Genomic DNA, 27,685 nt, shown 5'->3' with positions numbered 1-27,685 from the left:
GTGTCGGACCGACATTAGACAAAGTTTGACCGGTGCTCGATTTTATTCTATTTTATTATTATTTTTTTTTTTTTACCCTCGTCCGGTCCGCGAGGTGTCCTCGGGGTGTGGTCTGGCCGCACATCATGTGCACGACGATGCATGACGTATTAATAACAAGATTGGTAAATTATGGGCACGCACATACGAACGCCGCCGCCACCGATTCGTGCCCTCGTATATTATTTGATATTATTACGTTTTGTACCGCACTCCCGTTGTGTATTGATTACCGAAATGAATACGACCGCGGAAACACGCGGCAAAGTAACACGCGTGTGCCGGTCGTCTATCCCTGTCGCAAAAACGGCGGGTCTAGCGTTCAGCGGTGCACTTTCGACGATTACCCATCACCGCGGGCTAGCGGTAATGACAACGTTGAATGTCTCACCCAACGGCTTCCCGGACCGGTGATTCTCTGAATCAGTTGTTCCGTACTTGTTGGTCTACGCGCATAACACGTCAGAACATATTTACAAGTAATTTTCACTATGCGAATAAAATTGTTTACCATCGTAGTTCATAGACGTAATGTTCTTCTGCAGAGGAACATACAAAGAAAATCGACTCTTGTCACTGCGGTCGTTACGAGAATGTGTTGGTCAGTGGTACGATCGCCCACCATTGGGTAGCATTCGATTATCACTGGGAGGCACTAGTGCCATGTACTTTGTATGTTAAAATATGCTCTGGTGCACTGTACCGTCGATTACTGGATGGTGTCGCATTAGGTGCCCATACACGAGCGGATTTTATAACGGATTTGGTCTGACGGACTAAATCCTTAGGTCCTTGAAAGATTTGGTCCGTCGGACTAGGTCCTTTAACGTATCCACTAACGTGAAAATAAAAGTCCGCTATTTTTCGCGGAGCGAATCCACCAGCGGACCATGTCCGCTGGTTAGTGGAGGAAATCCGTTGATTTTTATGCTGAGGACCTAGTCCTTTGGTCTTTCAAGACGTTCTGAAAGATCTGCGTATTTATGCGACGGACTACAACAGTTATCAATAAAACAAAAATTTCTTATCAAGGTCCGTGGTCCGCCGGACCTGGTCTTTTAGTCTGTGGCAAAGCGAGAGACTTGAACCGTTGGATTAAATCCGTTGGATTTTAAATCTGCCGGATTGAATCCTTAGAACACCACACACGATAGGACTTTTTAGAGGATTTAATCCGTCAGAGACCAAATCCGTTATAAAATCCGCTCGTGTATGGGCACCTATTAACGTTACATAGTTACTGTAGTATCAGGACTGGGGAGAGTTCAACGAAAATACACTTGCGAAGTATACTTTTTACGGTGTTGTTGGTATTTATTTCAACACACGGATAAATCAACGGAGTCATAATTATTGTGATAACCGATATGAGCAGAGCCTCCGTAATGAATGGCTGAATTTAGTGCCGATCTGGAGCCCCTTATATACGTTGGTGAATAGCCTTCCGTAGCTGAACCCATGCGAGCGTAACGCTCGTGCATTTTTCGCTCTGTTTTTATTATTTATTTTATACTTAAATGTGAATATTAACACGTTAGTAGCAAAGAAGTACGCACGTGTACAGTATAGATTTCCAAGAACTTATACTGAATACACTTAATACATAACAATATATAAGCTACTATATTTTTAATTATGCGAAGCACTATAAATACATTTTCTCATACACATTATTATTTTTATTAGTTTTTTATTAGTTTCTTTAGTATTTAACTGCACGAAGCGCTATGAAAACGCTTTCAACATCATATTATGGCATATTACACATCATTAGATTTTTGCGTATTACATTATGGTTTTATAATAGTAACACTTGGCATATTACAACATCCTGAGTAGTTTCCACATACATGTCGTACGTATAAGAAACAGTGGTTTGACCTCAACAATCACCCGAATTAGCCAAACCATTTATATACATATACATCCACAGACTGTTATAAGTTATATTTATGTATTAAACTTCAATGATTATCCGAACTAATCTAAATTTACGAGTATTTGTAATATTCAGATCATTTTAATTTATGCTCCCGATCTACGGTTGTATGTATTCAAAAATACTAGAACTTCTTCCCATGAATATCCTATATTTTACTGGTCACCACCGACCATATAGTTTTACTAAACTTGGAAGATATTATGAACGAAAAAGAAACATTCGCTCATATTTTTTTGTTTTATAAAGTTGGTAGGATGAAATATGAATACAAGACAAACGTGGAAGCACACGAACAAGGAGGTCCCAGAGTATGGGAAACTCCAGAGTAAATAAACTGACAGAATTCAAGAAATCTCGACACTAGTATTTATTTTATTCGATCAGAAGAATTGTAGTATTTTAAATATCAAACCACCAACTAAATAATTGAACGACAATAATATAATAACAAATCCAACATATTCTTAACAAGCATATGAATCTAACAGTGTTTTAAAGGTTGGAACAATACGTATTGCTGTCATCACCGTCCGTCGTAAGTGTAGCGGAAACTTCTCATTACTGTAAATCGGTATCGATTATATAATACATTATACAGTATTAATGTATCGAATTAATAAGTATTTGAAAAACAGAATAAATATCAACACGAAGTTTATTTGAGATCGTTTGAAATAAACGTTTAGATTTATCAGCTGCGATGAATTTTTAATAAAACAAAATTAGATTTAAAAATTATACTTAATGTTCTGGAGAAGATTCGGTATGCTGATATTCATTCTATTTTCAGAATTCTTATGCCAATTTAATTGAAATTAACGTTAATTATGCCAATTTTACCGATGGACAAAAAATGGGTGATTTTAACTACGCTATACTACGGGTGAAACACCACAAAGCCATCAACATGATTAGATAATTTTAATAAAATTTATATCAATAAATTTAAATAAATTAAATAAATTTACCTGGAACATCAGTTCCAGGTAAACTTAAAAGCTATATCTGTGTAATAATGTTTTAATTCTTGCTGCAAAATATGTCTGAAAAAAATGAAGAAAGAATTCGTATAGTAACGTCTGTCGACCAAAACTAAACATAAATTTGAGGCAATATTTTACTTTGTATTAGTAATAATAAATTTTATTGAAACGGTAAAAAATAAAATTAATATTAAATATTAATAAATGGTTAACACTCGTAAATAGATATATATATAAATGTATAGAAATAAATAAATAATAGCTTAGCATGGAATAATATTATATTTGTAAAGTACGACCAGTTTTTAATAAAAAATTTATCATCAGGCATATACAGAGTTAATAAAATTGCAACATTTTTAATGATAACACTCCAGACTAAGTTTTTATGTATTTCTATACTCGTATATAAACATTTTTTTTTTTTTTTTAATTATTTACATATTATTACATTTTATTTAGTAAGAAAAAGCTTTCTTGTATTTGTATTATGCCACAAAGATAGTTCGAACGTTTAAAACTAAAAATTGATGTACTCCGCATTATATATTTTTATTTCGTACACAAATGCTTTCAAGTATTCAAAACCATTTTTAATTGTAGTTGAAATGTGTTTTATTCGAGTAAAAGTGTTAATGTTTTACAAAACCGTTGTTTGAAAGCGTTTTTCATACGGCTAAAACGAATTGTAAACGTAGATTGCGAAGCATACAACAACAAACGCAGAGAAAAAATACGAAAATAATTTAACGTCATTTCAGATGCGGATAATGAATACAAAAAAAAAAAAAAAGACTAGTATTTCAGTTATTAATTATCTCAATATTCACGTCGTTTTTTTACTATCACGGTAACCGATGACGCTATAGAAGTTACAATGGTAAAACGACTACGTGTATTTTGAAAATGAATTGAATTAAACATTGGTGTACTGACGTTATACGTGACATTATAATATTAAATACGTGAAATTGTTTATAGATTAAGTTAAATCTTAGCTGTGGTATCGTTCAGTTGAGCAGTACGGATTTTCGTGGTCCGTTAGGTACGCGGCGGGTTCTCTGTTATCGTATTTTATTCACCGCTAACGGTTATCGGCACGGACCGGTATTATCGTCGGACGTTAGTGAAATTGATTTCACGTCGAAGAGTTGCGGCCGATTGCATCAGGTCATAGCCAGCCCAGACGAGCTGTATTTTTCGAGAGGCGAAAAAAAACCATGGACCGTTTAAATTTTATTTCCCGCTTTCGAATCGGAAATCGCATCTTTAACGCACGCGCTCAGAAACTAGTAATTTCGACGTTTATAATGCACGTGCGCGTTTACGGAAATATTTAGCGCATCGATACTTGAACAGCAAATGTCTCTACGGGAAAAACGGGAAATATAAGCGAGACAAGGGTAGATGAACTTATTAAAAAAAATATTACTCGTAAGGCAAAGGGGACGGAAAAGATTGAGAGGTTTTAGTTTATATTTCTTCTATCGCAACAATTTGTTCTTAAATGTCGACTGTATTTGTCTGAATTTAACATAACTATTCATTTTAGTCGTTATTTGGTAACATTTTATTTACAATGAATTCATGTTTATCTGCATACGGTCCGTTATCCACTGGTGGTGGCCGGCTGAACTTGAACTTTAAATGTCACATTTTCATTTGGAAGTACTTACCACCCACCTCCTAATGTCAAACATCACAAATCAGTTGAGCTGTTATCCACCTCATCGGTTTCCGAATTCTCTTGTGTTACAACAAAAATAATATTATACGTTCTACGTATTAGATAGGTAAATATTAAGCAACTTTTTTTTTTTTTTTTTAGTAATCAGTTCAAAAAGCATCTGAATTTTAAATTAAAACTATTGTGTTAGTGTAATACATTTATTTATACAATTTATTCTTAATAAAATTATCTTTATTTGATAAAAAAAAAATTCCATTCCCTTTGAAAAGTTGACGCGACTATGTTAAAATTGAGGTCTACCCCGGCTTTCCACTAACTTTCAATCACGTAGGACAATTTCGAAACCTATTGGTTTTTGTTATTTTTTTAGGTTGTTATGTATTTTAAATAAGTTTTATTTATTGTAATATAACCATCCTTACAATGAACAAGTTAATCGGACGAGTATTTTCTTAAGTGACCCATACACGAAGCGATAAGTTGCGACGCATGTTACTATGATACAGTATCGAGAAATTAGTATTAGTATCAACTACAGCAATACACGCCGATACCAAACTAAATACATGACGTGATATTTCAGTATCTGTACCTGGTTTAATTGATTATTTGATTCCATCAAGCTTATAATAATCTCATATTTATAAGGTTAAGTCTTTCTTTTTTCTTCTTTAGTGGCGCAACACTGCCATACACACTGAAACATGTATGAGTAACCGTTGCAATAGTATCACAGTATCCCGACCACGACGGGATACCGATACATGTTTCGCGACCAGGCAATACTGAAACATAATCATTGAAACACGTCCATTCACTATGAGATTTGTGTCATTATACTGTATCATAGCCACATGTATCGCAATTAATCGCATCGTGTATGGCGTCCTTTACTCGTAATAATAAGACCACGTGTGTATGAGTATTTGGCGTTAAAACGGGAAAACTCAAATATTTGTGGGAAAAGATAACTAATAAAAGTTTACCATAGTCATAATATTAATATATTAGCTCTGAGTTGAAAAAAAAAATAAAAAAACCGACAAAAGTTTGACGCAATGATTGACATTTTCCGCTGAACCAATATTTGTTCCGGTGGTATAGTCGTAATATTATAGTGTAATAATAATATGTACTCGCCAGTTATTTGTCAAAACCAGCGCAAAACGGATTGCATATTAATGTAATAACATTTTAATCACGTCGAAATGACCGTTTTAGATTTGCGTTTAATCAGACTCGAGAAACGGTAGCTTTTTTTCGATTCCGCGAATTAACGTTGAGGCCAAAGTTTTAAAAATAATAATAATAATAATTCGTTTTAATTCGTGGATGAATGGATAAGGTTAGGGAGGAAAAACTTTTAAAATTTTATTAACAGTGTGATGCTGCGAGAGGGAAAACACGATAAATTTCAAACGACATTAGCCGCGGTCGGACCTCGAATTCAAATTGGCTTAGTATATCAAAAAGTTGCTCCGACGGGTAAGCTGGGTTGGTGGGAAACGATATAGCGTTGTGGTAGTAGCAGTAGTAGTAGTTGTTGTTGTTTTTGTTCTCAGTTTTTGGATTTTTTTTTTTTTCATTTCATTTCGTTTCATTATATTATTATAGCATGAGTTTTTTTTTTTTTTTTACGACGACGAAAGAAAAGAAATCGTACGTGGAACGCCTAAAAACAGTGCACACCTCCGCCGGCCCATTAAAACGGATAGGTTGTCAAACGACAAAAGCCACTTTGGGAGTCATTCATAAACCGTTGGGCACTGAACCGTATACTTCACACATGAGTACAAAAATGTACACATGAAAGTATAAACTACCGTTTCATCGGAATTAGACGGATAGAGAGAAAGAGAGAGGCTAACAAACTCAAACACTTTTTTACGTTCGTCGCTCTTTTCGAACAGGGATGGTTTACAGGCAGAGACCAAACTGTCCCACGTGTATAAATCAACCAGCCCGCAAATTGCAATCGCAGCCACAACGTAAACGTCGAGGGAACCAGAAAGAAAGAGAGGGAGTGAGAGGGTGAGAGAAAGATACTTCTTTTGTCGAAAAGAATTTCGAAATTATTTCGTTTGCTTATATTATTATAGTCCTGCCCCGAAATATTCGATGTAGAGTTTTTATTCCCGTACATTCGGTTCTTTCCCGTCGTCTTAAAACCGCGTTTTAAATAAGAAAAATTATCCAAATAGTATGTAATGTATGACAAATATACAGAACACCGATACTTTTGTTGAAACAAATCCAAACATTGACAATGAGTGTAGTAAAAATAATAATAAGTCGCAGTTGAGTTTTCAAACACCGCCAAATACCGTCGATGATTGATGATCGTATTTGTGTGTGATATTAATAAAAAAAATGTTTTAAAAAAATATACACAATTTGTCCGACATCTATTGGTAATGTTAACAATGTGTAACGTTTATAGACGTCCGGAGGAGTGACTTCGATCGACAACAATGGACGACAAAATGTAATAGACTAAAGACCAAAAACTTTTGAGTTTCAAAGACAGCGGAAGAAGCATCGGAGGGAGGGGAAATTTAATATCTTTAAAACTACAATGAAAACGCATCACGACGTCCATTGGATTGTTAATGTTATTTTATTTATCTATAATATGAGCTGCATTAAAATAATTGAAAAACTAAAAAACATTTATAATTAAATTAAAATGTGGAGACATGGATAATTGTAATTAATTTTTCGAATGTAATAATATAATATATTATTGTTTTACGGAATGGACAGAGACGGACAGTAATAAAAAGATTGTTAGTTTTTTTTAATTTTTTTTTTCATACAGTGAAAAAAAAAACACGGATGTCAATGATAGAATAAATTCATTCACTTTTTATTTGTAAAAAATACAAAACAATCTGTGGCGCGTTGTACCCACACATGACATCAAACCGACTACAATTCGATCGCGGTACCAAAATATGAATATACCGTATTAAATATGTGTTTACTTTCGGCAAAAGCAAACGAATCCTTTAGCTAGCGTCACGAATCCTCGTGAACATATTGTTTTCTTTTTGCCAACTGGTCACGTCCTTCGAACGCTCGACTCCGAACGGCGATAAGCGAAAAAAAACTCCAGACGATTTTCACCGGGGGCAGATGACTGCGTATAGTTTTTGATGTGGCACAAGTAACCAGTTTAAAACGTCTGAGTCCAACGATGGAATTCACTCGACAAAGAGTTGAAAAAACTTCGCGCTCTCGTTTCCAACCATTACGCTCGCGGTTGACGCACGGAACGTTGACGCGTCACTTCTACAATTTGATCACTCTCATATCGATCATATCATGATCATCTCGATATCGATTCGATCGTCCGCTGTCGGACTCCCTCGATCGATAAACATCCGAGTACGTTCGCAAACAACTAAACATTATCAGCGTAATCGGACGCCGATGAGTCGGTGTACACAGTCTCGGTTCTCGACACTTTTCGGGGACCCGTCAGACCTCGCGGAAATGGCCGTCCGCGATGACTCGCAGTAGACCGATTTTTCAACGAAATTCCGTTTTAATTCAGAAACATTAACAACACTACATATGTTCGACGTTTTTACATTTAACTGAACATAAACAAAAATAACATCGACAGCTAACAGCTCTATGTTACATATTGCTACATGTTACATTTTCAATATTAATTAATTAATTATTCGATACGGTGATGTAAATAAGTTTAAAATATATAAGTTACCGGAAAAGATGACAATCAGTCCGTGTTAACAATGAATAGTCAATTACGATAATGCCTGATTTAGTAAGGAATTAATGTCAATACTAGTCATTGGTAATAACATTAAAAATTAATTTAATATATTTTAATACTTATTAGCTATTTAGGATAAATCATAATCTTAATATTTATTGTTACGTGGTAAATTACTATGACACTTGGAATTATATAATCTAGTACAGCGGTACCCAAACTGTGCTCCGCGAAACCTTTGGTGCTCCGCAATGGTTTGCCTATGGCTCCGTTCATAACACCACAAAAAATTTAAAAAAATGCTCATCATTTAAAATTAATATATATTTCATGAAGACTTGAATGTTTCATAATCAGATCGATCACCGATAAAGCGGTGTTGATATTTGTTTGATTGCGGATCATATATAACATTGCCTAATATAATACGGAAATGTTGATAAAACTACAAAATATCCAACATTGCCTAACCTTTCTAGTCATTATCAACAATGACTAGGATATACTGACAATTCCTGAATTTTCATCTTTTCCGGTAACATATACAAAAATACATATATGTATGTACTTATATATTTCATCTTCAAATAAAAGTAATATACTGTATATCTGATTTTATTTTAATTTTCTCAAAAATAACCTACGTTACGGAATGCATATTAAAGATTATTAATTATAATATTTGACGACGGTGTATTACTCTTAATACTAGAAACAATTTTGATTAAGTTCTTAAATGGAAAATCGAAAACATGAGATATTGTTCCCATCATCTACGGAGTTATTGTAAATTATACTTATTTATTGAACCTTAAGTTCGTCCCAATTCGTTATTATATTCATACAAAGATTTTCGAATTTGTATAAAACAGTTCAAAAAATATATAACTATGCCACAGAAATACCTATAATACTCGCAATATTTTAATATATAATATTATACTGTACTCGGCAGACTTACAAAGAAATACGTTTTATGTTTACCTCGGGTACGTATCTGTATAGAATATTCGCTATTCAGATTGTAATCTTCCAATGATTATTCTCCCATTGTATGCGTTTACTTACGTCACGACTAAATACAGCTTACGGTATGGTTAAAAATTTAAATTATCATAGTAGGAAAAAAGAATTACTGAAAAAAGCAATATTGTTACTTCTTTTCAAATGAACCTAACTAATACAAAATTGACGCATATGAATATAATATACGTTTACTAATCCAAATGTATATTAAATGAAACAAGACAAAATGTTTAACCAACGAAAAGATTACGTTTTAATTATTAGTAAAATGTATTGAAAATTTAGTTCATCGATACAGAAAAACGATTTTTTTTTTTTTTTACTTGCTCGAGTTTATTCTTTCTCGAAAAGAACTTTATTTTATTTGCGCAAAAGATGTTTAGGTGACAATTACTTTCCGAAATTTACATTTTAACAATACTTATACAATAAAATAGCAAATACTAATTATATACCTATGTATTCTAACTTTATATCAAGAAGTAGCAGTGGGAGATTTGACGGTCGTTTGGTCGACGAATGCCGACAGGGCCCCTTCCTAAAGTGTTTACCAAGGCCAAGAAAAATTATAACTAATTTTTTTTAAATTTTACCATTGATTAAATGTACAAATAATAATAATAATTAAATATATATATATTGTATATATATATTATATTATATATATCATATATTATATTATATTATATATATCATATATTATATTATATTATTGTATATATATTTTATATTGTATATTTAATCAATGATTTTACCTCAAAAAAAAAAAAAAAAAAAAATTATAGTACAAACTGTAATATCGTTTACAATTACCATTTTTATTTATAACAAAATAATTTAAATATACAGGAAATACTCAGGAACACTCCGAATACTTCAAAAATAGATAATTTTATTTACAAACAAAGTAAAAAGATTGAATTTAGATATAATTAGAAATAATGTTGCTTATAGAATTCTATATAATTTCCAAGTATGAACATTATACGAGTTTTAATGCTCGTAGTGTTTATATATGAACAATGATTTATTATCGGCTTCTTTGCATCACGTTATTTCTAATGTACTATTTTCCATTTTCGTATCGTGGAAACGCGAGTGTAGGAAGCAGCTTTGTAAACGAGGCTAAAAATTTTAGTGATACATTTATTACGAAGCCCCTTTTTTGGATTTGCTGACTACATTTGAACCTTTAAATCCACCACTGAGAAGTAGATACAGTTTTTTCCAACGCAGGTAAGAAGTTTGTTAATCAAAACGATGGAAAATACCTTCTTGCTGGTTCTTTAAGTTTTCTTACTTGAGTAGTTGGTTTGAAAATTTGGTACGCTATTTGGTGAAGGAAAATGAGTTTTTGTAACGTATTTTTGTATATTTTTGCTTCTTCTAATTTGAAGTGCATGTTATCCTGAGATATATAGAACTTTGTTTAAGAAAAAGTTAGTAAATTTTAAATTTGTTTTATTTAATGTTTTTCATTGATATAAGTACTTAATTAATTGAAAATATATTTCGTGAAACAAGTTTTAAAGAAGTAAAATCCTACTTCAAGACAAATAAGGTTAAATTATTTGTTCACTACAGCACCAATTTGTGTTTTTCAATGTTAGTTGAAAGAATGTTTTCTTCAGCTGGCTTCTTATATTTGCCAACACATTCTAGATTATGTAATAAAACGTTAAAAATTAAGTTTTTCTTAAAAAGAATTTGTAATTTATAAAATTCAATATTATGTTAAAGTCAAAACCATAATGTTAATATGATATTCTTATAGTTTCATAAATTATACATTTGTTAATCATATAAAAATAGATTTTTTCGCAAATAAAAACCAAGAGAGAATTTTCTATTTGAATCACTCGAGTTAATTATTTTCATTCTCGAAGTCTGACGGTAAACCAATGGATTAGTCATGTTAAGCTTCGTAGCAAAAGTAGTGGCCAACCGGCAAATAAAGCGACGGAGAATATTACCGCATTGGACATTCGAATACTTTAAAAACTAATACGCTATAAATGTCTAAATAACCTTGATATAATTTTTATTTAGATTAAACTATTCTGTTAAATCTGTCTGGGTCGTAACTATATAAATTTATAAATGTTTTGTACAAGAAAAATGATAATTTTCCTTCATGAACAATTAGTATCAAAATAATACATTTTAATTGTCAAATCATGTAAATAATTTAATGTCTGTAAGTAACACATTGAGCACAGATATTTATAATTTTAAGTATGAATTTAATGGTTTAAATCAAATTTTTATTTTAAAAGATAATAATCGTCATTGAGAAAAATATAGCACTGGATTCGGTATATTTATCTATGGATTTGCGCGAAATGTTTGTCACGTGTGTTCGCGGTCCACTTGAATATCGTTTATCGTGTTACAATATAGAGTTGTAACGAGAATAAAATTTACTAGAGAAAAAAAAATGCAACAACGACCGATCGATTGCTCGCTGGGAAAACGACGAACAAGCTCATAGAAATCGACCGCTCCTCTTGACTTCCTTTACACGTAAAATAGTATATTATGACAAAATAGGTGCGAGAAAAAGGTAAATAACAGTCACCGAGAAATGTGTACCGTGCCCAGTAACTGTAAGTACGCAATGCATTGCACCGTCGTCGTGCGTTTTATGGTGATGTTATACACGAACCATGTAGTTGTTTTTATGATTATTATTGCCGTGCCGCAGCGTCGTTCTCGTATAATAATAATAAAAAAAAAAAAAAAATGCACCGGCAGCTTTACCGAGCATTTACGTTCGGGTATGGGTTATCGAGGAGGAGCAGGAGGAGGAAGAGTAGACGACGGAAAGGGGAGAAGAAATAAGATCAAGAAGAAAATACGAAAAGGGATGGAGAAACGGAGAGGAAATGTCAGAAGACGGCGTAGTAAAAACACGGTTTTATTATTCGAATGTCAAAAGTGTATGTAATTTAGGCGGTATCCATCACGCACGAAATATTATTCAATGAACTTAATTTGTACACACGTAGGAAATACTCTTGGGGGGAGGTGGTAAGTCCTACTTTATTCGACGTGTTCGGGTGCACGATATAAACGAAAATAATGGTAGACGCGCATCTTTTCCGATGGCAAATCATAGTGTCGCGGTATATCAGAGGGTGTATTGTTGTCTCATTTTTCCACGTTACGATTATTGCAGGAATTTTTTCAAACCGCAGAAACGCGGATAAGGATAGATGAGGACGGATGTTTCCTCCTTTCCGTGCGTTTTTCTTTTTTTTTTCTCCATATTAAAATCGAGTTCCTACAAAATATAACTCGTTAAATATTACACCAGGTTTCTTCGTAACGCATAGTGGTGCCCTGTTGCTTGCATCATAATTATTCTTGTGCCATATTCATATTCGTTACCATCGTGAAATGTACTCGTATATGAAATAAACACGCGACGGACGTTGCGATCAAGTCGGTTCGAACATTAAAATGGTCGGCTATTTTTTACAGATATGATTCAGCGTGATTCATGTTATGAAAATTGAATTATACAATGCATGTTCCATAAAAATATATCGCTGATCAGTCCTAGAAATATTTAAATTATCTGTCGAATAAACTAACTATTGCGAATCGTATCACGCTATTTGTTTAGTTTCTCGACGTGTTTTTTCTTCGAAAAAATTCCGTTGAACAATTTTTTGTCTATCCATCGAGATTCGGTTTAGATCATAATTGCAGCCTGGTTGAGAATGTTTGTGAATTCCCGATCCGAAGAGGTCAACACAAAATCCTAATTCAGTGCGTTAAAAGCAACACGCGTCATTTTTTTTGAGATCACTAGATATTTCTTCTTCATCGTTTGATCGAGATGTACAAAAAAAATATAACACTTTTTTAGCATAATCAATTACTAACTATAGTTTTATTATCTTAGACTATGCAAATATCAATAATTATAGTTATCGGTCGATTTGAGACCATTGGTGATGTTTGCAATGGTTTTCAAGGGTGAATAAAACATTTTTAGTTCTTCTTGTTTTTAATATAGTCCGACAATGCAACTGAAATTTAAACATAAAAAAAGAGGCAACTTTTTATTCGGTCGAACTAAACACCATATAAAATATTGTTAAATTTCAATATTTCAATGGTTGCAGCTGCGTCCGGTCAGTAAGACAAAAATACGAGAAAAAAAATGCAAGGCCTTCTCGACAGCAGTAAGTTGTGAAAACCATAAGAAAACCGTATGCGTAATATTAACAATGTGCCTGTATAATAAAAATGTAAATCTATGCGTATCTTAAGTGATACGAATTTAAATCGATTGGTCTTGAAATCGAAAGCGGTGGACATACGATTTATCAAAGTTCGCCTGTGACAACGGTGCATGTTTATATTAAAATTTAATGCCGCTAAGGCATTTGGGTAGTATCGAGTCGAATAAAAATAAATGCTTGAAAGCAAGCAATAAGTGTGTGTACTTGTAACATAAAAATTAGTGACGGTCATAACATCGTAATAATGTCCGTAATTGTTGTGGTGTTACTTTTAACGTAAATACGCGTAAATCCTATTCACATGCAATATTATACAAATATAATTATTTGTTCCACACAATTATTGAGTGAATGTGAAATTATTATATTATAATATACGAGAAAAATAAGTATTTGCCTTTTGAACACCATTAATGACATAATAAAACGTGAATTCATAAACATTTGTATACGTTTACAAAACGGTACCTTTGCTCGACTTGGTTTCTTTGTTGCATTCTTTATCGTTTTTTCGGGGGTCAATCAATCGTCGTAGCAGTGGTGACCCCTGACTACTCCGGTTTACTTACCGTTTCACTGTGAAAGTTTCGATTCGTCAATTCTGTCTTTCTCATTAGATACGTACAACAGCGTAGGTATACCGCAATCAATTATAACGTATACACGTGATGTCTTGTGCATTGAAATACAAGATAACATACTAAAAAAAAAACTAATTAAGTCCCGTATAAATTATGCGCACGCATAAATAATGACCATGATAACAATAATAATAATAATAATAATAGTAAGATCGAATAATGTCGTAGCATTTATCTTTGGCAAAGTGTCTTTGAAATGAATTCTACCAATTATACGTCCGTGAGAAGGAAAAAGAAAGTGGAAGAGAGATGGTTTTGAAGCTATTAATATTTGTCGAGAGAACGAACAGCAGCGGCGAGCAGTCAAAAAATAAATAAATAAATACCAGTGTTCAAGCCAATTAAACATGGGTTGAGAGAATTCGAATTGAATTTGTTTGAATAGACGGTGGCACGTTTAAAATCTACAAGATACATACCCATTCCAATCCTTGTATTGTGTACCATCACAGTGCAATATTATCGTGAGGGTGAGATGGAGCAATTGACGCGCGTACACATCTATAATCCGGTGGGGCAAACTGCTCCCATAATAAATTCCAGAAATTTTTCGATCTTTTTTTTGTCTTAAACGATACTCTTAGTATAATAAAGGATGCGGCATAAAGGACTCCCATATTTCAAATAATCATTAATGCGTAATCAAACTGATTAGATTAAAGTGGTTTGTTTCGCTAGATTAGATTATTAATAAGGTTTTTAGTCGTCACCATGCGCCGTAGTCCGGTGAATAACGTGGTTTCGTTATCGAGGCATTTTTAAAAAACGTCGAATGTGTGATTGCGATACAGAGAACATTTCGTACTCGGTTCGGTTTGAACCCAAACGAAAGTATCCCTGATTGAAAAACAATTTTGAATTACTCTGCAATGATTAGGTATAGATATGGTTACAATAACGAGCAAAAAAAACAAATAGCGATACGAAAAAAATTAGTGAGTAGATTTTATACTTTTCTGTCATTTTCTGACATTTTTTCATTTTCATAACTTCATTACTATATAAATACTTGATTGAAATTAATGTCTTTAATCCAATTTTTTTTTTTTTTTATAAGAATCAGTCCTAGAATAATTTATAAGATATGTATATGGGCCTGATATAAATATTTTGAGATCCAAAGCAAAATAAAAAAAATGTGGCCCCTACTAACTAATAGTCAAAAATAACATATTCACTCCCCTCACACCAGTGGTTTAAACCCCCACCCATTATTACCACCATATAATTATCCTAGATACGCTCCTGCTAATCAACCATCTCAATATTTTAACAAATAAAACTACAACGCAATTACAATTTTTTCTATCCCTATAGATTTCCTGTACTATTTAATACACGTACATATTCATATAGAAAAAAAAATGTTTTTTTTTTTATTTATAAAATCAAATTCATTAATTACATTATCAAAATTTAAAGTAGATGTAAAATCACTTTCTATTGATAGTAAACCTCAATTATAAAATTTTTCTTGAGTTATTGTTGATAATCTACTTCTTTTTATTCTCTTCGATACAGAAAATTATCTTTCACTACAATAGTTGGTTCATGGAATTGATCTTAATTTTCTTAAAATGGTTTCTATACTTGGAAATATTTGTTTTATGTTCATCTCATATAATTTATAATTTCAGAATGATAACAATTGTCAATGACCTTTTATATTACTTTTCATATTACATTTTCTATTACTGTAATATTAGACTGATAGGGAGTTAATAACTGCAATCGAATTATATACTTTATGTACCTATTTGGTGAAAATTCTATATTTTTAATTCTAATATAAATTATTATTATATCTTGACTAAAAAATAAAGTCCACATAAAATCTGAAGCCCCTTAATAATGAAAGCCATAGGCAGTTTTCAATCGTGCCTAATGGGAAATATGGCCCTTATATATGTATATATATATTACAGATTTTTTAAAAATGTGAAAATACAAATTTTGATTAAGTCATTTCAAAAATATCAATGAAAAGAAACATGCCCGTACAGTGTTTTGTATAATACACCTTGTATGAATAAATTATCTATGTTCAAGTAAGCACGCCCATTATTGGCGTGTTTAATATTTTCTGACGCATAAAGTATATATAAAAACGTCACGATTTATGTGTATTTACTCTTAATAATATAATATTATATAAATATATGTGATAGATGCGAGGTGAATGAAAGACGCTGGCGATGAACAAAGACGTTTTTTATTTCATCATTTCTTAAAGAAGTATTGAACTTTTCGTGAAAATTCAACAAGAATAAAGTCCATCACTCATCCATCTATCAGGCAACGTGCACACGGTTTACACGTAATTTAAAATTCCGCTGAACGATTATTTTTCGTGATTTACAATAACACGTTATCATATTAATACAACTTTCTTGTAACGTAATATCTCGGAACCAACAGATTTTTTCCTTTATAAAGAGGTTTCCGTTATTAAATAGAATGAAAAAACAAAGAAATCATTTAAAATAAACTAGAAATCGATTAAATTTATCGTATTATATTTCGAAAAGAATATAATTATAAGCTTTATATATAAACTAAGTACATTTTTACTTTATTGAACATTAAATATTACATATTTAATTTTTATTTTCCGGCGCATAGAGAGTTTACAAAGTTAGCGGTGCACAGGTACAAATATTCCAAATTTTCGAAGAGTGCTTAAGCCCTCTTATTAAATTGATAAAAAAAAAGTCATTATATTTCTTATAACTTCCTTTGTATTTCGTTTGGAAGGCTTGGCAGTAATTTGGAGGGTTAAAGCTACTAAGAGTCACGCTCACGGCACACAGCGTATGATTTCGCTCCCTTGCGATTTCCTCGATTTCCCGTATCTGCTCTATCGCAATCTTGGAATCCTCGACGAATCAAGTGTTATGAAAACGTACGGATCCGTACCGAGAAAACGAATACCGATTGACGTGTGCGCTATTCTCGTTGGCAAATTGACAACAATATAAAAATGATCAGTTTTTACGAAGCAGCGTTGCCCCTAGGTCTTCTACATCCGATGTGCACTTACAGTATCCGCTAAGATCCGTGACAGAATCCGTAATCATTGTATTGTACTAATATCATTATCGAAAACGGTCGAAAAATCAAGGACATGATCATAATTAATTTTATCGCTCGTTGAAGCATCCCACCTACCTTCCTCTCGTGGACATCGTCGTACGGTCAGAATTACGTATGCACATTATTGTGGTGCGTGTGTTTAACGCTTACATATAACACGTTTATACGGGTACTGCGACGGTCGTGCGGGGTTCGTTTTTTTTTTTATCTCGTTAGTATCAGTAGTAGTAGGTATGATAAGTTCGACCCTGAACGCCATAACACTTACACGGGATCGAAGTCGCAATATGAAACGATTAAAAACGAAAAAAAATATATAATTCCCTTAACCCGTCTCCGACCCTTCCGCGGATTAGCACGACAATTACAATATTACGTTCGACGACCGTGGTGCGTGTAGGGTTTCCGGCAAAGTTATGAAAAATATTCTTACCCTCGTGGGATACATTGTGTGTACATTATGGGGAGAACCGGAAGTTCTGGCGATGAATGTGCACGTGGTGAAAACCCAGTTTTGGGTTGGAGGGTAATATTATATTATACACGTTTTATGCGTGACTAAAGCTGTTTATTCGGAACGTCATTGATATTGGATTTTTTTTTTATCGACGATATTTTAACGTATATATCGGGTACTATTACATAACCAGTACAAGCTGCAGTTGTTGCGACTTCGATAATAGTTCTCGATTTATCGTAATGTTAATATTTGTGTTATGTATTTGTCGTTGGTTTTTTTCTTTTTTTTCGACAAACGACTGGTTCTAAATGTACAAACTAAAACCGCATAAACTCCAGTCACGTACTCGTACGTAATATAATATTAAAAACCTAAATTGATTGATTAACTTAATTTTATCAAGAAACAAATCTCGTCCAAATAAATCTGATCTGTTCGAATACGAGGACGAATAGGAATTTCACAATGAATCACCACAAAACGTATCATTAAGTACCAGTAAATGTTGTTTCTTATATATCCATAAAAATTTACATCGCTGGACATTCGTCGGAAAAGGTTTTATGGTACATTTAGGTATTTACCTTTGTTTGTTACATTTATTCATGGACACTTCAATGCGTTCTCATATTTCATTTAGTTCCTTTTACAAAGGGTTTGAAGTTAGATTATATGCAATAATAACCAGGATCTATCGAAAAATTTAACATTACTATAGAATAATCGACCGAACAAAAATGCTACTCAATATGGCTGAACAAACTGTGTAAAATCTTACAGCAACACACGTGAAAATAAAAAATAATATGTTAAAAATAAGCGTCTTAGACATTTCAATATTATCATCGTATAAGTGGTATGCACGCTCGAGTAACAAATCTCAATGGTGTCCATAATATTCAAATCGTCCCAGGACACACACCACTACTGAGTTTATGTTTTGAAACTAAATCTAATTATTGTGCTTAAAAATACAAATAGGCATACGTCTTGCAAGTTTGAGCAGATTAACCCGAACGGCTTGACAGGACCGCTTTGTATCACATATGTATGGTGGGGGTGGTAGGGGGTGGTTAACACATTACCTACCCGTAACTGTATAAGTGTTATTATTATCACGTGAACACATAAACGTGCGTCGTTATTTAACAACCACTACCCCCCCCTTTCTATCAAAACGGTAATTAGTTGCTTCTTGATAATATAAACGACGTGCATATGTTTTCCAGGACCAGCGTTCTGGGGTTTAATTAACCCCGAGTGGAGTCTATGCAACAAGGGCCGACGACAGTCTCCTGTGAATTTGGACCCGGAAAAACTGCTCTACGATCCCAACTTGACAGAGCTACACGTGGACAGACACCGGGTGAGTTACGCTCGTCTCGTTAGGTCTTCTTATCCAAGCGTCTTGGGTAAAACGATTTAGTACGATGAAAACTTTTGTGAGTTTCTGATTTGTCCCCGGTCTACGCTAAGATTTCTTACCGGACTAAATATAAAATTTCCGTATCGTAAGTTCAAAGGAATTGTGGTTTCGGGGAGGATGGAAAGAAGAGAATAGCGTGGTGTGGTAAGCAAAATCGGGCACTAGAAAAAAAAAACTTAACAGAGGAAAACTGTTGCAGTGGACACGAGCGCCGATGAATAGAGCGGTAAGAGAAGATAAGTTAGTAGATGTGTGTATGTAGCGGATGGTTTAGGATCGGTACATAATAACGAATTGTCAGAGAAGACGGTTTGAATTGAGTTGAGATGATATGTGGGTGTAAGGTACGGGGTAGGTGAAAATAAATGTAAGACGAAGGAGACTGAGCAGTTAATGGTGACATATATAATAGCTGTATGAAAGAGATTCGTAAGATAAGACTGTGTATAGAAATGTGGAATGAGAGTGACCAACCACATATATAGTAGGAAAGCAAAGGAAGACGAGTACAATAAAACAGAAACAAGCATAAGAGCCTTATAAAACTATACGCACTGTATCCCAATTGTAAAAATATTTCACCCGTTACGAAGCAATCGATAATATAAAAACTAAATCCCTAATCGTTTCTCCATAATAAATACGATTCAGGACAATTGGTCCTTTGCTAATAGCATATATCACATAAATGTGTTATTCGCTGTATTTTTAATAATTATTTCCATGAAAAATATTTTTTTAATGAATAAAAAGACCAATTTCTCTCGAAGTATTTCTTCCTTGATTTGTTCGTATTCAGTTGCGATATTATTAACTTTGCATTTACCTGACGATAAATTTTAAACTCAAAACCGGTCGTACTTTACAAATATAATAACAATAATAATAATGATAATTATAATAATACTCCAGGCTAAGCATTTATTTATTTCTATACATAACTATTCCATTTGTATAAAAAAAATTATTTTTTTAACTATTCGTGTATTAATATTATTAATTTTTGGGAGAAAAAAAGGGACTGTTTTCGCGCATCTTTAACACGTGTATAACACTCGTATCCGTTTCACACAGGTGGACGGCATAATATGCAACACCGGTCACAGCGTCATGTTCTACTTGGAGAACGGCACCAAAAATCACATAAACATCACTGGTGGACCGTTGTCGTACAAATATCAAGTGTACGAGATCCACATACACTACGGTCAGCAGGACGAAATGGGCTCCGAGCACTCGATCAACGGCTATTCGTTTCCGGCAGAAGTAAGCTGCGATATCATTTTAGTAACGACGTCGATTTACGCAGACATTTTATTCCGAATACGATTCCCAAAACCCTTTCCCGTCCGCGACGCTCTTCCTTCCGAATCGACGTTTTCTCCCTTACCCCAATTCGTAGCATGCGAACAAAAATTGCAACTGATCCATGTTGAATAAGTTCGTAGTGTATACAGGTTATCGTATTTTGAGTATTCCTGAGAAACGGGGAACATATTTACGTTTGAATAAAATAATAATGATTATTATTATAATAATATTTTCTAATAAAATGTTCGTGTTCTTATAGAAAGAAGTATAATTGAAAATTTTTAAATAAATAGTTATTGTATGAAATTGATAATGTTAGTCATAAACAGTTATATTTATACCTATGAAATATTTGAAATTTTAAAATTGTATTAATTAAGGAATATAAACAAGGATTTAAACACAAAAAAATTATTTTCTTTTAAGTACATTAAATTTATTTAATAATTATCATATTTATTACCTTAAAAATATTTAAATTTTCAGTTAAAAATCCTTACCATTTTGATAACAGTTCATTATATAATTGATTATAAATTCTAAATTGATTGAGCATTTTTAAAAATATGTATTGATGGTAACATTATTGATCATTAATTTAATTATAAATTTTAAATTTTATTATTCTGAAATGTGGTTTTTGAATGGTTAAGTTTTTAATAATTTCTTGAGCTAAATCTACAAATTTCATCAAAGTATTTGTGGGTTTTTTTTTTTAATTTACAATTATTTATTGGTTTAATTGATTCATAAGGTTCGTAAAACATTATTTAGTTATTTAGCTATATAGTTCAGTCTGCGCTCATTATTGTGTTTTCAAGTGCTACAATCCCTGATCACTACATATTGTTATAATCATACGTTTTGACATGAAATTTTTTTTTGCAAATGTAAAGGCTTAAGATAACACGTGAAATATTATCAACAGATCATACAACCCCATAAAATTCAATCTATTCCTCCGCGTCCGAAACTAAATGTCGTCGCATCTGCTTTGGTCGAAAATATCATCACCAGTATATGACTCGGCGTGGGCTACCTCGTATATATTTAATGTGCAGGCAAATAGACATGGGTATGATTAGGGGGATTGTTAAATATTAAAACGTGTACACGCGAAGTGGTCTCCGGGCTAACTTGCTGGTCCCAAATATCCGAGTACGGATTACGGATTATTTATTATGTTTCGACAGCGGCCGACCGTGTGCGCATGATCATTGTAGAGTACTATTATCGTAACGCGATCGACAGTGTCATTGCACTGTGCACCGTGTAATCGTCCACTGCGAACGATTTGGATTTCATCGTTTCCAACTGTGTCCTGCGTCGATTTTAATCCAAACGTCACCGCGAAAAGTTCGTCAACAATTCAGAGAGCGGATGCTTCGCGAAACGAGTTTTAGAAGAAATACGTCATAAACACTCGAACGACTATGATGACGGATAACTGGGATCGAATAATGTTTATAGGAACGTATTAACGGCGAGTCCAACGTATATACGAATGGCATCCGACGAGCGCTGTATTGAATGCATATCGAAATTAATTTGTCCGTCGGTTTTTGTATCGAATGCGCCGAAAAACCAAACAAATTGTTATTGAAATCCTGCGGCGAGTGCGTGCGACGTGACGAAGGACGCATCGGACGCAAACACCAACCGCGTTGAAAAGGTCACATAATTTTTGCAGGTTTGCATTTAATTTCGGACGTGTCAGACGCAACTGATTAACATTGGACAAGCCGCAATGGATGTGATACTGTTGATACTATTATATTTTCGCTATACACAACGCAAAATATGGCGAATAGGAATTACGAATATTAAACGCATTGTTTTAAAAACACCGAAATTCTCGTTGTTCGGGTGTGACCTAGCATTTCATTGATGTTGCGAGATCTGCGATGATCCAGTCCAAAACCAAGCGCGCGTGAACTGATATAGTTGTGCGACGACCAAAAAATATTTTAACCGACGTGCTCTAGGCGCAATGTTTCTCTTCAGCCAAAGCCATATTTACTTAATTTTTGTTCAATCGACGTAATGTTTGAAGAAATACGCCCCTCATCCAACTCAATTCAATTTTTCCTCTTACCATTGTTAAATAAAACTCTTTTTGCTTATTTAAAACAGTTCCGTTAATTAGTTCCGTTCAGTTAATACATTTTTCAATGTTGATAATTGACGTAAAAAAAAAAGAAATTCTGGTTCATTCATAGCTAATAACTTATCGAAACACTTATTTGTTTCCGTGAACGAAATCGATAAATTAAGTTTATAGCTTTAAACTACAAAATTTCTGTATTTATTCTTGTTTTCCGAGAATAACAATTTATTGAAAACGTTTCATTAATACGTTATGATACGATTTCAAACTCGAAGTTTTATATCAAAACATTAAAACACCAACTTCTAATTTTTTAGCGACCAATTAAACATTTTTTACGACCCATAGGTTGAGAAACAAAGCTTACTAAAGCGTTTTTGAATCTAGTTTGCACACTAGTATGGTGTAACAGTGTGTTCAACGTCTGATCACCTTGAACAAATGTAAGTCTCTAACAAGCAATATGATATACGTACAAAATGTTGTGGGTATTAAAATTATACCACGGGATATTCAAATCACGGTTTGAACGATAAAAAAACCATCAGACTGATGCGCTAGACGTGGTAGTCATAAAATTTCAACCCTCTTTAGCTGTACTCGACTGCGCGATAACATAATATGTGTACATTAATCGCAGTGTCGAATCCGATAAATTCTGTTTGTTTTATTTTCTTGCAGCTTCAGATATTCAGTTTTAACTCGCAACTGTTCGCCAACTACTCGGACGCGGTGCAAAGGTCGCATGGCATCGTCGTCGTCTCGTTGCTGTTGCAGGTAAGCGACGACATTGTGTTTTACCTTTATGTATCGTAATCAGTAGTTTTGTTATTGTAACGTATTCGAATCGATCGTGAAATATAAGCTCATGTAGTGTACGAATATCGTTTAACTACAAGAACTGAGTAAAATAAATCGCAAAAAGTCGGGTGTTCGCGTTTCCGTCCGTTTATCAATGTAACAATAACAGTATTAACCGCCCGTGCAATGACCGTAATTTGTTTCAGTAAGTGCTAAGAAAAATGTTCGGGCAATCAATTGTGTGGTAAATAATAAAACATCGATGCCCTATCAGTTACAAGCGTATGTTTGTCGACAACGATAAAGGTCACATTTCACATTTTGTCAGTTACCGTAACATCATGTCTAACGACGAAAAGTCCTAAATAATATAATTTTCAGTACTAATTCCTTTTTTTACCAACTGCTTGGCCATTAAATTCTCCCATCGCGTTCCTTTCACCTTTTTTTTTAACATTTCCTCCTATTATGCCCAACACGTAAAAGAAGACTTGTGCAATCTCCACCAACTCCTTTTCAACTTTCATTCCTTTTCTCTAAACTATCCTTATTCACTCATCTTTGGCCCCCCCGGTTATCAAACAACAGATACAAGTCGTCTTCTCAACTTTTGATCTTCTCATGTAATATTCATTATGAATCATCATTCCCTGATGATTCATATTACCCTAAGTTCTTGCTTCCTAGAATAAGTAGTAATTTTTAATAGTTTCCCCTCGCAGTTTTATGTCAACCCAAACTAATAACAATTACGTTGTAATATAATAAACCTTTAATAATAATTTTAATAATAATAGTAATATAAACAACAACAGTAATTATGATACGACGTCGAATCGAGAAATCACTGTTTTGGTACCGATCGATAATCGTTTTGTCTAGAAACATTATTTTTCCAACAAATGGTTTCGACATATAATCTGATAGATAACTAATCATTATAAAAAACAATTACTTAAACATATTATTCAAATCGTATTCATAATCTGCAGTAAAAATCACCAATAAAGACGAGTTCGAAGAACTAATAAAAATAAAAAAAAAAGCCGCAACGTCCAATGACTATAAAAGCATAAATTATTTCTTCAAGAAAAATGTATATATGAACAAAATATAAATTATATACCTACGCATAAATCTTATTGGGATATTTTAGTCTAATATAAATTTTAGTATTAATATTCAAAAATAATAAAACGTGTTTCAACGCGTAATAGCAAAATGTCGCATGTCACTTTCCATTAGAACATAAATGTTATATTCTGATAGTCTGTTGATTGTTTCTTTCTCACTCGTTCTAATATCACACAGAAGCATTTGTTTTTAGTATAAATTTAATTATAAAAAAAAAAAAAACCGGTAAAAGTGTTTATTTACATCATATAAGGATAAATAATTATTCTATGAGCTAGTTTGTGTTTTTAAATATTTACCGTTGGTAAATCGCGATAGAATAGTTAAACACGTATTCCGTGAAAAACCATTGTATAAGCATTGGTCGGATTATATTGTCTTACGAACATGTCGCGGCTGAAGTCAATGCATGGTAGATATTGTGCTCAGTGGAAATGACAATGTTTATAGCCCATTAAGCACGATAATTATTTAATTTATAGTCATAAGTTCCGAGCACCTCATAGAAACCGAATATTCCTCGATCTACAAAGGTCACCAGAGTACTAATACCAGAAGTGAAATTTTGAGAAGGAATTAAACGTTAATGTGTGTGTGTGTGTGTGTGTGTAATTATTAAGAAGGGATAATAATTTCAACAAAAACTCGATACATTTCGTAGAAACGATTCCTTATAAACACATTAAGTTTAAAGTTTTAAAAACTTAATGAACGAAAATAACATATAAGGTATTTAAGATCAACAAAAAGCTTAATGCACTTTTAAGTGCTCATAAGATTACACTATCTATAGGAGTTTATTAATTCAATGGCTATAACTTATAATGTTCTTCGCCACCGTACTCGTACAACGAATAGTTTTCGAAACAATGTTAATACAGAGTGAGGGTTAAGTAAATAAAAAAAAATTAATTAAAAACTACGGAAAACCACTTGTTGATGACAGATCATTTTCACGGATTATGTCGTGTATTCAAATATGTACGTTTTTAAAATTAAATGAAACATATTATGCAAAAGCGGAAAGTTATTTAATACTGCATTTACATTTTTGTCTGAAAAACACTTGTAAAATTAAACTGGAATTATTATAAATCATTAGCTAACATTTTTTTTTTTTTTAATTTTAAAGACATTTGTTTTACTTCTTAAAACATTTAATGGTTTTTATAGCATTTTGTGTGGATTCAAAAATTCGAATTAGAGATCGTCTTATATTTTTGCATGCTTACATGCTTTTCGAAAATGTACTGTCTACGTCGTTGTACGCGATTAATGGCCCGATAAAATCCGAAACATTCATAACTCAATATATACCGTATTTCGTATACGACAAGAATAAAATTTACATAAAAATTATAGCTTTGACCCCGGGGAAAACAGCCATGCCCCGAATGCTCATGCTTTAGCAACCATCTTAAATAAATAGAACGCAGAAATCAGGAATTTTGCTTCCACAGAGTAAGTACATTTTTCGGATAACCGGTATCCCGAAAGAATTTTACGCGGCTATTTAATTCTGTCGAAATAAAATACCTTCTCGTTGAACAGGCATAACAAAAAAATAAAACACTTAGGTGATAAAATCAAAAAACGTTTTTCTAAATCAACTCGGGAAAAATTATTTGGAATTAATATCAAGTCCTATATTATTAGTATTGAGTTTTGGAGAGGAAAAAATAAAACTGAAATGTATAGCTCCAAACGTGTGGTGTTGAAAATCCTACGAAACTTTTAACCAGCTAATGTAAACAAAGTGTTATTGTTTCTGCGAAACTGAAAAATATACGCCTCATTATAATTGAAAATCATAATATCTCGTTCGTGTTTAAAAGTAATCGTATTTCGCTCAGCTCGTTGGAAGAAGATCAAACGTGTCCGAGTCATCAAATACCGGTCGGTGTGCAAGTGTGTTCGGGGTAGGGACAATAGTATTATACGATGACGTAGTACAGGTGTTTCGAATTTTTAATAATCCACAAGAGGGTTTTGCGTTTTACCGGTTCGAGAAAACCGTTATTAAAGCGGTGGAAAATAAAAAAATAAAGTAAAATAAAATTCAATCAAATCGTACGCTGTAAAAAGAAAAAGGAAAGAGAAAACGTGACGATAAAAAATTCGTCCGATTTTACCGCCGTCGGATATCGCGTTTTCTCGCAGGAAAACATAAAGGAAATGCACGCGCCAGTAGGGTGAAGGGACGGACAGTAACGTGAGATTGTTTTAAGTATTCATTGCACTACCTACCGTATACTTGTGCATACGTACAACGGTGCACTAACAGTACACCCCAGACCAATCTCTCCGTTCTATAACTGTTTCGACTGCTCTGCACTGGGCGCCGTTTATATTATTAAAATATGTAACTACGCAATACAAGAAACCGCTGGCGGCGGTGAACCGAAAAACAATATGTACCTATCCAAAAAGCGATTCGTATTCAAAACATCACACAGGGAAAAACAAGAGTTGTTTGTTAATAAATCCTATTCTGTTTTTTTTATTTTTTTTTTTTCACGTGTTTCCTTTTAAACATATAGGATTGACGATTTTATTTATTGCAAACTATACGTATGTATAAAGGTGACTAACCGATTATCTTCGAAAATCATCATTTTATCGTATTCAGGAAAGATAGTTCATCAAACATGTTTTGATATTTTTTAAATTTGAAGCCGGTCCAGTAAATAACAATATTTACAATTTTATAACAACTATTTAGTCCTATTTTTTGATTCTGCGTGAAACGATATTTTTTAATATTTACTATTTTTTTAGCGATTTAAATCATTTGCTATGTACGTTAATTATAATTGTATAGATATTTTATGATTTCGAAATATTTAAAATTTTATTTCAAATGAAATTTTTGTTGTTTGTAGGCACTGGATATTTTTAAAATTTTTGTTACTCTTTATCAACAATATTCTAAAATATAAACCAATCTACCCGACCTCTTTTACTCAAAATCATTTCTTATAGGAGTTATGATATATTGGTTAAATTTAAAAGGCTAATACAACAATATTATTTATCA

At 33.0% G+C, this 27,685-nt stretch overlaps 1 protein-coding gene across 1 annotated transcript in view; it reads left to right on the top strand.

Annotated features, from left to right (window-relative positions):
• The window catches only part of LOC112683440 (carbonic anhydrase-related protein 10), a 200,154-nt gene that overhangs the window by 143,666 nt on the left and 28,803 nt on the right, over positions 1 to 27,685 (top strand). The window contains exons 4-6 of the mRNA XM_025554488.1: positions 19,099 to 19,235; positions 20,370 to 20,561; positions 23,395 to 23,490. Coding sequence (XP_025410273.1) covers positions 19,099 to 19,235; positions 20,370 to 20,561; positions 23,395 to 23,490 — 425 coding nt within the window. The remainder of the gene's footprint in view (positions 1 to 19,098; positions 19,236 to 20,369; positions 20,562 to 23,394; positions 23,491 to 27,685) is intronic.

Source organism: Sipha flava, unplaced genomic scaffold (genome assembly GCF_003268045.1).
Source record: "Sipha flava isolate LNK unplaced genomic scaffold, YSA_version1 226_pilon_pilon, whole genome shotgun sequence".
In the NCBI taxonomy this organism is placed as follows: Eukaryota; Metazoa; Arthropoda; class Insecta; order Hemiptera; family Aphididae; genus Sipha; species Sipha flava.
Note: the sequence above shows the minus strand (reverse complement) of the source record. Positions and strands in the feature narration are given on the sequence as shown.